Raw genomic sequence first — 12,667 nt, 5'->3', positions numbered from 1 at the left:
AAATGGTAAAATTTGATGGTATAACGTTGTATAAATTCCAGGGAAATGCAACGGGATTGAACAACAAAATCCTGTTCCCCGGATAACAACATTCCTGGAGAATGGCCAATGCACGCAAGCTTGTAATAACATGCCTGCATCACCAGCTTGCTTGTAATTTACCGCTTTCTGTGCTTGTCAATTACAAAACGGTAGATGTCCCCATTCTATCCTCTTTAACACTAGACGTGCCAGAGGTATCAAACTGACCCATTTAGAACTGTTTGCTTTACAACTATGAAAAGCTTGGAAAAGCTTCTACTGAAAAATACTACATAATCAATTTGCATAGATTCCCGTGTAGCGCGATCAAAACATTGTCTGGTAAATACTGTGTATTAAGTGTAGAAATGAATTTGTAGCCCTTTCTTTCCAAATTTTTTGATTATTTTGTAAACAACCAAACTGCTACGAAAATAATTTCTACCACTTCCCACACTTTTACTCCATTTTACAATTAATAGATCTCCAATGGGGTGGGTAAAAGATTTCAATGTAATATACTGTTACAATTGATTCATTGCGAAGGTCATGAATTAATTTGTACATCAGTAAATGTATAAAGAACTATTCAGAAAGACTGTTCAGTTGATACCACAATAGATACATATATACAGTCTTTTTTAAAACAATTTTTGATCGCGTTATACGAGGGTCTATCGTATTCCAGTCAAGACTTGATCTAAGTCGAATGGATCTACACAATCTTAGCCAGTTCGCCTGTCCTCTGCACTAGGTCGCCGAGCAGTGTTTACAAGCGCTGTCTTTTTCTACGTTCGGCGCAGTCGGCGCGGTCACAACAGGAATAGTAGCCCTACACGATCTATGTCACAGCACGAACTCGAGGATTAGGCTTAGATCAAGACTTCATTGTATAACAAAATTCAATGAAGATATGAAACTTTTATGAAAGCTCGGAGTTCACTGCACGGTGCATCGACCTCAATTAAAGACCACAATTATCAAAATCTTGGGCGCCTGTTGAACCATTAATTCGACCAATTTCGACCAGCCTACCGCCTACGGGCGGATACAAAGGTTTCGTGCGACGCACGCGTCGAATAACGGTGTTTTTGCGAGTGTTCCTCGATGCATCAACGCACGCAACATTGACTGTTAATATAAACAGGTAGCAGTGGGCGTGCACGGAATTGCACGACTGGCTGCACAATGCACGAGAATCTCCCCTGCTGCGAATTAACGCCGATTCAATCTGCCACAGCGGAAACCTGTTCCAGTAATCTATCGTTTCCAGATGATTTTTTCCTGCGAGCCTCGATGGATAAGCGTGGAAAATTGTCCAATCGATAAACAAGTGGAAGCAGAGGGAGAGAATGGGAGTGCACAGAGTTAAGTGCAGCTGCATCGAAAGAACGAAGTTACATTTTCCCGCGGAAACTCTCCGCGCTCGCGTGCACGTTTTCCCTCGATTTTCCTCGGGGGGACAACCAAACTCTATTAATGTCCCATTACGCGAAATTTCCCGTGCAATGGAGACGTCGCAGATACACAAGCGAGATCTCATTCCCCTCACCGAGTTAACCCGTAGACTGTGTGTCGCGCGAGAGTGCGAACATTCTCCGGGTAGTTTTTTAACCGATTTACGCTCTGCACGCGCTGTCTTCTAACACCTAATCGCCTGGAATGGAAACAAGAATGTAAGGGTAATCCTTTCCTCTAGCAGCATAAATATTTGACTTCGTGTCGAATATAAAATGTATTTTGATAGAGACATTGAAAGAGAAATATTAGAAAATGCAGCGACTAGGAGGAAGATATTAATTAATCAATCGAAACGAAAGCGAGTAGTATAGGAATGCTGCTGGGAAGACATTACGTTCGGAGACAATCGTGCAGGGTCGATAGAAGTTAGGCCATTTGCAAAAGCTGTGGGTTCGCCCGTAGCGGAGAGTCGCTGGGTTAAATTGCAGTTCGGAAAACCGGCAGATTTATGATTCCGCATCGAGCGGGCCGGTTCAGGGCGGTTGACGCGACGCAGAAATCGATTCCGTCGTACGCGCTTTTCCACGGTCGCATCTGTGTTTGCCGTAAAAATGTTAGTCTCCAAGACGGCCTGCGCTGTAAAATCCGTTCCACGCCGAGATAAGTACGTGACAGAGGGGAACAGATATTTCCAGACGCTTTCGAACGGCGTCCTACTAGGAGCTTGCGGATGTTTTACAAGCTGCTTTATACGGTGACGTCTCTTAGGGTGAGCTCACAGAGTTTAGCCCCGGATTATAAAGAATGGAAGTAAAATCTGAGAGCGCAAAGAATTAGGACGAACAAACTCTGACCTACTTTCGCAGCGAACCCGCCCGAAACCACCTCATAAGGATTCGAATATTTCGCTCTTCGACAAACAGGAACCACATCGACACCACACGAAATTCCTTTCTTTCTTTGACCATCATACGCTCGTCAGAAATAGTTGCGTAAAAGATCCTAGAACAACATTTGACCCATTTGTGTTTTACACGACTAATGACAATGACAATGACAATAATAAATTAATTCTTCATGTAAATCCTAGTTTCTAGAATGATGTATGCTAAAATTTTTAATTTATTCTGCGTATGCATGGCAAGAACGTTTCAAATTTCACTTCAAAGCTGGATCAAGGAGGTCCGCTCGCGATTCTAATTGTTTTCCGCAGCGTTAATTAATGCGCCGTCTTTTTCTGTGTCCGTTTTCCCGGTCGTTCATGCCCCGCGATACGTTTACAGACGACGAGCAACATCAAAGACCGTCGGAGCCCGTTGCAAATGAAAAGTGCATACCTGAAGGTGCGGTGAGCTGCATCTGGAGTGCGCCGCGAAGACTGTACTCGAGGCTGACCTCGATCTCCGCGTGTTCCAAAAACGCTATTCCGTTCCGGGAGGATCGACACTCGTCGCCAGCCTCGAAACGCAACCGCCTCGAATTTCCATACGCCAGCCTCTTGTCGATTCTAAACCGAACGCCCGTGAACATGTATTTCCGGTCCACGCGTGCACAGAGTAATCTTGTCGATGGGGCTACTTGAAATTTCCTGGAAATACTGGCTGTGATATCGAGCGACATGCCGACATGACGGCCAGCTAGGATCGTTCGTCGAATCGTTCAGCTGTTGCGCTCGAGGGTCCCTCAATCGAAGCTGCAGTTTAGGCGAAACAGCTTGAAAATACTTTTCCGGAAAATGACAGATGGAAAACTCGAAGCACGACTAACCGACGCGAGAAGTACGAGACGCTCCAGTTTTTCGACGGCCCTTCTTCTCACGCCACGGTAACGAATGAGTCAAGTGCCTCTGCCAGCCACGTTGCATTCAACCAGTGCATCGCTGCGCTTTCTAAAGGGACAAGGACAGCTAAAGGGCCACTGACGACTCTGATTGCGCGAAAGCGATTGCGTTCCTTAGCGTCGATTCGCGCAAATTGTTCCCTTCATGCTTCTCTCGACCGGAAAACGGACCTATCCTGCTAAAAGACGCGGGGCCTCTTCAAGATTGTGGAACGCGATCTTCTCGCGTGCCATTTCGAGGATTAAAATGTTACGGGTCGTCCGAAAGGTTATTTAAACGACAGAACGTTCGCGACAAGAGAATTCTGGAAATTGTTCTCTCTGGACTTTTGTTGAAAGGTGGACCTTGGCTTACACTTGAAGAGACGCGGAACCTTTTTAGATTTTTGAAACGCGATTTTTCTCTCTGCTTGGAAGGTCGCGGGTCTCCTAAAGAATCGAAGGAGAGAGTGTTTCACCGATGGACGACTCTGTGTCAAATTTAATTTTTACTTTAAATTAATTAAATAACTTTTGAACCAGTGAAATCCTCGTCTTAAAACTTCGATTTTTGGCATTTTCTCGTCAAGATATACAGGATTATATACTAAACAGTTAAAAATTTCTGGGTTGCCCAGGTGAAGTTTAACTCGAGTTCAATGCAGCATTGCTAAACATCCGATGTTCAAAGTGCCGCGCGATATCGCGCTCGAGCGAGGTAATTTAAATGGACCGCCAGAGGTAAATCCTATTTGCGTGTTTTCTGTGTTCAGATAGACCGAGCTATGTCAATATTATCGATTAACGAGCACGCCTATTTATATGTACACCGTATTTTGGGAAGCTTGATAAATTCTTCATTCGTACAGAAATTTGTGTTCGCGGTCAGAACGCTTCACAAGCGACTGAAACCAGCTGTACTCGGTTACCTCGATAAAACGAGAGAGAATTTGACTGTGCTTTCGAACCTCCGCCAACGCACCCCGAATACTCTCGTTTGTTTCATACCCTTTTTTCGGAATTTTTTCGCTGAACAGAGTACTGACAAATTGACGGGCTGGAGAACCCAGTTTTACGCTTTTGAGAATTTTGAATTGTTTCCGAATACGCGCGGAGCGTGTCGACGAGCCGACGAAATCGATAAATAACAAATCTGGAGACTATCGAAATTTACGGGCAACGAATAAAACGAATAGCTTTCTTTTGTATTTAAAAACATAAATTTTAACTGTTGTAAAAAATATTTCAACCTACTAAAAGGTTTCATAACTATTTCGGTCATTGATTGGTTAGTACTCTGTTCAGGAAAAGAATATACTATTTTTACGTCATAGTTTATGGAGCGCACACATGCAACGACAAACAAAAGCATTTGAACGACAAGGTCAAAAATCGACTGCCACTTAAGAGTTCGTATAAATATTATCTTAAGCTCAAGATAATTTTGTATTACCAGACGATCGTTGAATGTCAATAAACGCGAGGTTAAATGAAATGAGAATGAACGAATGTTATGGGAAGAAGAATGAAAATATTCTTGCGAAAGATGATTGTTCCGAACTTATAATAACATGAACAAAGTTTACATGAGTTGTGATATTAAATGAAATTAATGAGGTGGCGTGTCTTCTCAAGCAAAAGCATCGAAGTTTACATAGTTACTGACGTAAAATGGTGTTAGAAACTTTTGCAATCTAGCAGTGAAGAATACATTCCCATTTTACTAAATAAAATTTAATGTAAAAGAACGAGTATCCTATGGAAAGGAATGGGCAAGCGAGCTAATAAAAAATTGTGAAAAATACGCGGTAAAAGTGACAATACGTTGTCTTGTCGCTCGATCACGTTGTTCGCTCGTCAATTAATCTTTGCCTACTTACATTCTGCCGACGTCCACTTTACAAATGGTCTTCTCCGGGACGGTTGTCCAATTGGAACTCGCGGCGACCAGCGCGAAAGCGTTCATAAGCCCGAAGCCGAAACGTGAGTTGAACCAGAATCCGGCGGAGTTTCGGAACCACCCTGGATTCTCCCTGAAAGTTGACGCAGTTACTGAGCTGGCTCGCAAGTAAGAATGACTGGCGTAAAATGATACAGTCGAGCCGGGGAATAAATCCTTTTTCCGCTATACAGCACGAGAACCTTCCAATCGCCGGGCCACGGTTAATTTCACATCGTATCTTCCTTTTAAGAACGTACTAAGTTTATATTTCGCGTCCAGAGGGACTGGATTTATACTGAAATACTGTGCAAGCCGGCGGCCTCGGCCAAGCAACTTCGTCCAGCCGATGTCGACGCCGGATAAAAGCATTGTTCGCAGGATCTGATTGAGTGCCGAACACAATCGCGCAATCGAGTTAGTGAATTCGGGCTATCGCGTGGATCCTCCCACCGTGAATGGACCTTCAGATTTTTAATAAATCCGATTGCTTGCGTCAACCATCCTGGAAAATCCTTTGACGAAAACGATTGATTCAAGTTCTCAAAACTCTACAATTATAATCTTTCGAAACAGGCAGTCTTCACATTATTTTGGGCTAAACTTTGCTTCAGGAAACCGAAAATTTTTAACTTTTTTTATGTAATCCTGTAGATTTTGGCGAGAAAATTCCGAAAATCCAAGTTTTAATCTTAGGAGACCAGTTTAAAAGCTATGCGTGTGTAAATATGTGCGATTTTCAGCGTTTTTGATAGGTAAGGGAGCCGCCATATTGGTATGTATTCAGATATCGTCCAATGAGCGGAGCCGCGAGAAGGTTAGCCGGAGTTAGGTTCGCGTGGCGGTGGAGCGGCGGAGAGGGCCGGCTATATACTAACATGGCGGCGCCCTTACCTGTAAAAGACGCTTAAAATCGCTCAACTTTAAACACGCATGATTTTCGAACCAGTAAATTCCTAACATTAAAACTTGGACTTTCGACATTATCTCGCCAAAATCTACAGGATTAGATAAAAAATAGTTAAAAATTTCTGGTTTCCCGAGGTAAAGTTTAACCTTATTTTGCAATACGCCTGCTTATTTAGCTACAAACTTATCATTTGTCCTTTCATCGCACAGTACTTTACACTGCTTAAATGAACTTGTAAACGAGCGAAATGAACTCATCTGTATCGAGAGCGGAAATGGAACTCGAGATTTACAGTAAATCCGATTACTTTTGTCAATCGTACATTCTCTTTGCAGGCAATAACCGGAGGGAAATTCTCCAAGAAAAATGTTCGATCGAAGAGACTCTTTGAAGTCCACCGCAATTACAATCTTCAGGAATAATCATCTTTCAAAGCGGCACGGTAAATTGATGTAATTACAAAGTTATCTATCCTCCCCGTTACCCAGATCGTTATACACCGGATAAATTAAGTTGCTAAACGAGTTAAAGGAATTTGTTTGGAGCGTTCCTAGGTGGAACGTCTTGTTTGGTCTGCTGACGGAGAGAGAAGATGGGGGCGACGGGGTTACGGTAAATATACCCGTCGAGGAACAAAAGTGGGAAAGGTTTGTTTTGTTTGTGGTTGGAGGAACGTCGTGACCCTGGGATTACGATTGGGCGCGCTAAACCAAGACGACCGAGTATTATTTTTACCATGGTAAAAGATCCTTGTTTCCTGTTTGCCTCGGCTCAATTACTGGCTCAACGTTGAAACGACACGACCTACATTCCTCTCCGGCCACGGACCGAATAAGAATGTCACGACGCTTTAATTCAAGCTCTCGGGTCCGCGATGCCTCGCCGAGAAGAATGCGATCGACTCTCGTGTCCCCGAAGCTTTCCGCCCATCACGATGAATGGGGCGAGAGGATCACCCGAGAAGACAATCTGTCAGAACGTCGCGATGGGATTCCTTTGATAGACCGGGGCCGTTGTCCGACCGAACGCCGTTGCATAACGATGCCGATGCATCGCATCGAGTATCGGAAAACCTTGACGCGTCGGATGATTGCGTTCGGCTGGCGACATCATTTAGGGAAATGCACGGACATCCCCGAAGATATACAGGAAGGATATCCGCACGATTTCTTCACTCTTGAAATTGTCAACCGACAATTTTTATTTGATCTATGGCTTCAAGCCGAAGAGAAGACCAATTTTGAATAACAACTACCCTGAGATATAGTATGTGCTCTTTACAGAGAATTTCGATTCATGTCTCTCGCTTAGTTAGTCCCGGGAGTTTGAAGTTCGAGGTCCAAGTAGCACGGGCCGCACGCTAGTAGTAATAGTAATAGTAAATACTGAAGAAGCAGTTCATTCATAAACTACACCACGTGACATCAATGTTTATTAGTGCAATGAGTGCGAGAGAGTGAGAGGTCCGAGTGTGCGAGCGAGACGGACAGATGACGAGACATTAAAAATTACGTGCTCCTTTAACCCATTTGTATCATTAACGTGTATATACGCTCAATTTTCCTGGTTACTATCATCGGAGCGTATATATACGCTCAATTTATTTTTTCTTATTATGCTGAAATATGAAGTTCTTTTACTTGTAGTCATTTTTGTATTTAAATATAATAAAAAAAAAGTTTGGTGATAAAGGTCTTCTTTTCATATTTCCTTATGATGTAAATGGGTTAAACAACGATATCTCGGGAACCGAAATTCCTATCGAGACAAACCAAACTGCATCATGAAACGTAAAGACCCTCCCCTCTACCATCTTCAGAATTGCGTAAAAGTTCCGAACAGTTTCAAAACGGCGGACGTTCGAATTTGCAGTATTTTCAATCGGATTTTCTGCAAGCTTAATAAGAAAATTATAATATATTCATGTACATAATGGTTAATGCTAATTGACATATCGTTGCTAATGAATATTAATAGCCCATTAAAATTATTTAGACGTAAAATTCTCATGTAAATTTATACGTTTCCCGGCCAATTTGGCAAAACTGAAATAATACAGGAACGGTTTTATGCGTGATTTTATCGGAGCGTATGTAGAATGGAGATTTAACGATGCCAGGATACGGTTTCCATTGTTCCGGAACGATTTAAGAACGCTGCTCTCTCGGAGCTAATAGCTTCTTTTGAAATGCATTTCCATCGCATTGCGATGCGAATACTTTGTACAGTGGAAAGCTTAATAGGATGCCTGGAATCTCTTCAGGATTCCCCGAAGAAATTTATGAGGTATCGTAATAAACAGCCGATCCTTGTGCTCACCTGAGGGGGCTGTACTCGGAGGTCCAGATGATCAGATGCTGCACGTCTCGCCAGGTCAGATCCTTGCTTCAAGAAGAACGTCCGTATTAAGCCGGTGGCTAATCATCGCGAAATATTCGTTCTATTGCTATGCAGGACCGACGTGGCGCAGAGAATTTCGTAATCATGTTTGAACATTGCCGGGGAGCATCGACAAAACTCGGGCCCGTTAATAACTTGGAACAACTTCGACGTAACGACGTCGCTCAAGTTTCGCAATCTTGCGCGCACGACGTCTGAAATATTCGCCGAACTCCGCGGACATGGAACGATAACTTTTTCACTTCGAGCCAGAGTCTTATGCTAATTCCGTCCCGGGGACGGATTTATCTTTAATGCGTTTCCTGTGTCGAGTCGTGTTTCCGCAGCGGGAGAAGGAAAAACCGGCAAACGAGCCGGGAAGCTTGTGCTCCTTTTTCTCGACAGAAAATTCTCCAGAAAGTATCCGGAAGCTCGATAATGAACCGTGACGCGAACAGATTCGCGGACGTCGCGGATAAATCTACACCGCCGATTGGACGAGCTCCGTCGCGACGCACAGTGGGCCAGAATCGCGAAAAGCTGGGGAAAATTTATGTATGCGTTGATTATACATTATCGATTGCTAGACGAAAAGTATCAACTTACGAAAAAACCTAGTTTCAGCCAATTTCATGACATGCAAATTTTTTAGTTAATTCCACCTATTTTATGGAAACGGCCCGCTGTGACACGGGACGAACGATAAGGGAAAAGTTTCAACAGACTCGAGGAATGGGTCGTACTTTACTTGAAGAGCCAGCGCCAGGATCCCAGCAGCTAATGGAGCGGAGGCTGATGTACCTGTGTGTCTTGTTGTGCAGGTGTTTCGGAGATCCGTTGTCGCCTGGAAAGATGGAAAAGGAATCCATTAAATTATTCCCTGCCCGTTCTCTCGTTTCAGTCACCCGGGTAATAGAAGAGTTTGGTTGCGGCTGATTAGGAAAGCCTCTGATGCTGCGTCATTCCTCGAGTGATACTTTAATTGAATATACAGGGCGTCTTAAGGAATGAAAATGGATTTCGAAGGACTTCAATCTTTAATGATTACAAGATGAAATATAGCTGAAGAAAGCAGTGTCAATACAGTGTGGAGAATCATCCCTTAACATTTGTCCATATAAAGGGTGTTGTACTACAGGTGGGACATAATTTTACGGGTGGTTCTACAAGGCAATATAAGACGAAAATGAAGAATAAAAAATTGCGATTTCGGCTTTATTTTTTGGTTATTATCAATTAAAAATCCGCCTAAAACGCGGCAACCCGACCAACAGAGGTGTAAGGTGCTTACGTCATAAAGGCGCGCGGCAGTCACGTATCAAAGAGGGTTCTCGCTCGCACCCAATGGTTAGGCTTCGACGTCACACAGTTTAGCCAACAATTAGGATAGAACCGGAAATGCGTGTAGAATGACCCAATCGGACAGTTTACAAGCCGAATTCTTGCGAGGCACGCGGAGTATCTGTCACCTGATACGTGACTGTCGCGCGCCTCTATGACGTACGCAGCGTACACCTATGTCGACCGGGTTGCCGCATTATAGGCGGACTTTTAATTGTTAATACCCAAAAAATGGTGCCGAAATCACAATTTTTATACTCTTCATTTTCGTCTTATATTGTCATGGAGAACCACCCCATAAATTTCCTCCCACCCGTAACCGAACACCCTGTATAAACAAAATATGTTTGGAACGTATGTATAAGAAACATGATATACATTTAAAGTTAGCCGAAGTACATGTTTAGTTAACGACCTTTCTCATTTAAAAAAAATGTCCTTAATAATTAAATTTAATACCACCGAATGAGAAAAATGAAAAGGAAGAAGTCTTCATAACGAATGTATAGTATTCCATCAATTGTCTCTACTCTTTATTTTTTGGAAGTAATCGATTTGGCAAGTGGGTGGCAACCCACTAACCCTAACCCTAGCCCTTCTAACCCTTCTAGCCGTTCTAACCCTTTCTACTAAAATCATTTTCCTATGCAATCACACCATATGATCTAAGGGAAAGGGATCTAAACAAAAATAATATTGTCACATCGGAGACGACTTACTTAAGGGCGCTGAAGGAAAATGGCGATGGAAAAAGTAATTTCGTCACTTGTCAGAGGCGGCTTAAGGGTTTAAAGGAAAATGTGGATGTCTTCTTATGAACGAAAATGGAGGCAGAAAGACTTTCGAAACACCTGAAGAATCACGAAAATCAGACGAATTTTTGTGGCACTCACTATCATCTGATCGTGATAAGCGCCGCTGCTATAGGTCGTGGCCATGGTAGCTGGACAACTTTCTCCGTACCAAGGGAACCTTCCCGTCTGACTGGCAGATCCAACGGCGACCGTGTAAATGCTTCCCACGTAGCCGTCGCATCCGCAATCGTCCGATTTCGAGCCCCCGTTTCCGGAAGCCCACACGTAAATGCTCCCCCGGCCTTCTCTCCCCTGCACAGTTCGACCAACAAAATCGATAATGTAATCGCATCGCGGGCAGAATGTTTTTAAATATTAACTCTCGCTGGATATTTTTCAGGATGCATCCGGCGAAACAGCGGCGCGTCATGCCAGGATAAATATGCACCCACGGTATAAATATGCAGCGGGAGCTGCTCTTCGACATCGCGCACGATTTATTCTTCATCCATATTTAATCTTCCACGGTAACGCTCGAGATTTTAAGCTCGCCTCGCCGAAAGCTCATCGACTTACCTGGGAAGGAACAATCCCTCGATGAAAATTCTGCTAATTGAAAACGCTGATGCAAAAACCGAGCGGGTTTCGTTTTTAGTAAAATTACGTTTGCTTTATTTTCATTCGTTGAAGTGTTTCGTATGCTTATTGGTCGATCTAGGAATTAAACATCTTCGCAATTTGGTTTGATTCGCTATTCGTGGCAGGATCTCCGATTTTTTTCAAGTACAATGAAAAAACAATTAACATTGTGAATACTAGCCTTTGCAATTAGAAGTGTTAATTCTTTGCGATTAGAATTCTCATTTCCTTGAGACAACAATACACAATAAATTTTTCTTTACAATTGAGTTCCGGATCATTGGTGTTCCACGTAAAGAGAACGGGATGTCATGTGAATTGTGCACACAGAGCTTTTAATAATGTTTGCGATTATCACAACTTCTGAATACGTACCATGGCAATTCCACGCTCGAGGGCCTCCGCTGCGAGTCTCCCAGGAGCCTCCAAACTTCTTCCATCGTCTGCAGGTCCCCAGGAGGCGGTGTAAATGTCCACAGCTTCCGGTTTGAAACCGAGAGCCTCTCCCTCGACGCGATCGTTCACCAAGCCATCGAGAAGCTTGATCCCCCCGACAGAAGCCTCGAAAGCGACGCCTACGCCACACTTCCGGTTGTTGGCCTCCATTGCGATTTCGCCTGCACATCTTGTCCCGTGCCCGTTCATCCCTAAGCGTTGGATTCGATCCAACATACGAAAATATAATGCGCCACTTCTACTTATTGCAATTTACTACGATCTTGAATTCATGGCATTTCGCGATAAAACTTCAGGATTTAACATTTATCGAACTTCCCCTGAATTTGTAAGGGATTAAAGTGGAGAAGTACGACTTTTATTGAAAAGAAACAAATGAAAGTGCCATGAATTACTTTGTGCACGTAACAGATGCTAATAGATTCAATTTATATTTATAGAAATTTCTTCTTCCCTATAAATTAATTTTTTTCAATATAGCAAGAATGTTTTATTGCTATTTACCTGACAATTCATATCGTGGAAGGGGGTCGTCATCACCCTCATTCACATCATAGCTAATCTCCGGATCCTGGATCAATAAATTCAGAATAAAACAGTGACCGGATTAATCGATCATTTTCAGAGAGTTCAAAGGGAAAGTACACCCCCAAAATAACATCCCCTGTCACCTGTCAGACAACAGGGGTAGCTCTAACCCTAATTCCTACAAACTCACATAGTTATTCTTCAGATCATCGTGGGTATACTCTAACCCATCGTCCAGAACAGCAATCCTAACGCCACGACCAGTTACCCCCAGTCGATACAAGGGTAGTACATTCAAATCGAGCTTCGGGAGAGCTTTATTCGACCTCGTGTCTTGCTACAACAGTTGATAAAACAGCGCGATCTTATCTGAACAGCGAG

The 12,667-nt window shown here is 43.2% G+C and overlaps 1 protein-coding gene and 1 long non-coding RNA gene across 3 annotated transcripts in view; both read right to left on the bottom strand.

Annotated features, from left to right (window-relative positions):
* The window catches only part of LOC143354071 (uncharacterized), a 198,565-nt gene that overhangs the window by 17,127 nt on the left and 168,771 nt on the right, over positions 1-12,667 (bottom strand). The window lies entirely within an intron of this gene.
* LOC143353210 (neuroendocrine convertase 1) overlaps positions 1-12,667 on the bottom strand; it is a 35,860-nt gene that overhangs the window by 916 nt on the left and 22,277 nt on the right. The window contains exons 6-13 of the mRNA XM_076786401.1: positions 12,477-12,623; positions 12,263-12,329; positions 11,678-11,949; positions 10,763-10,975; positions 9,272-9,372; positions 8,469-8,534; positions 5,181-5,333; positions 2,820-2,989 (exon numbers count right to left, since the gene is read on the bottom strand). Coding sequence (XP_076642516.1) covers positions 2,820-2,989; positions 5,181-5,333; positions 8,469-8,534; positions 9,272-9,372; positions 10,763-10,975; positions 11,678-11,949; positions 12,263-12,329; positions 12,477-12,623 — 1,189 coding nt within the window. The remainder of the gene's footprint in view (positions 1-2,819; positions 2,990-5,180; positions 5,334-8,468; positions 8,535-9,271; positions 9,373-10,762; positions 10,976-11,677; positions 11,950-12,262; positions 12,330-12,476; positions 12,624-12,667) is intronic.

Source organism: Halictus rubicundus, chromosome 1 (genome assembly GCF_050948215.1).
Source record: "Halictus rubicundus isolate RS-2024b chromosome 1, iyHalRubi1_principal, whole genome shotgun sequence".
NCBI lineage: Eukaryota > Metazoa > Arthropoda > Insecta > Hymenoptera > Halictidae > Halictus > Halictus rubicundus.
The sequence above is the reverse complement of the archived record's forward strand: the minus strand, read 5'-3'. Positions and strand labels throughout refer to the sequence as shown.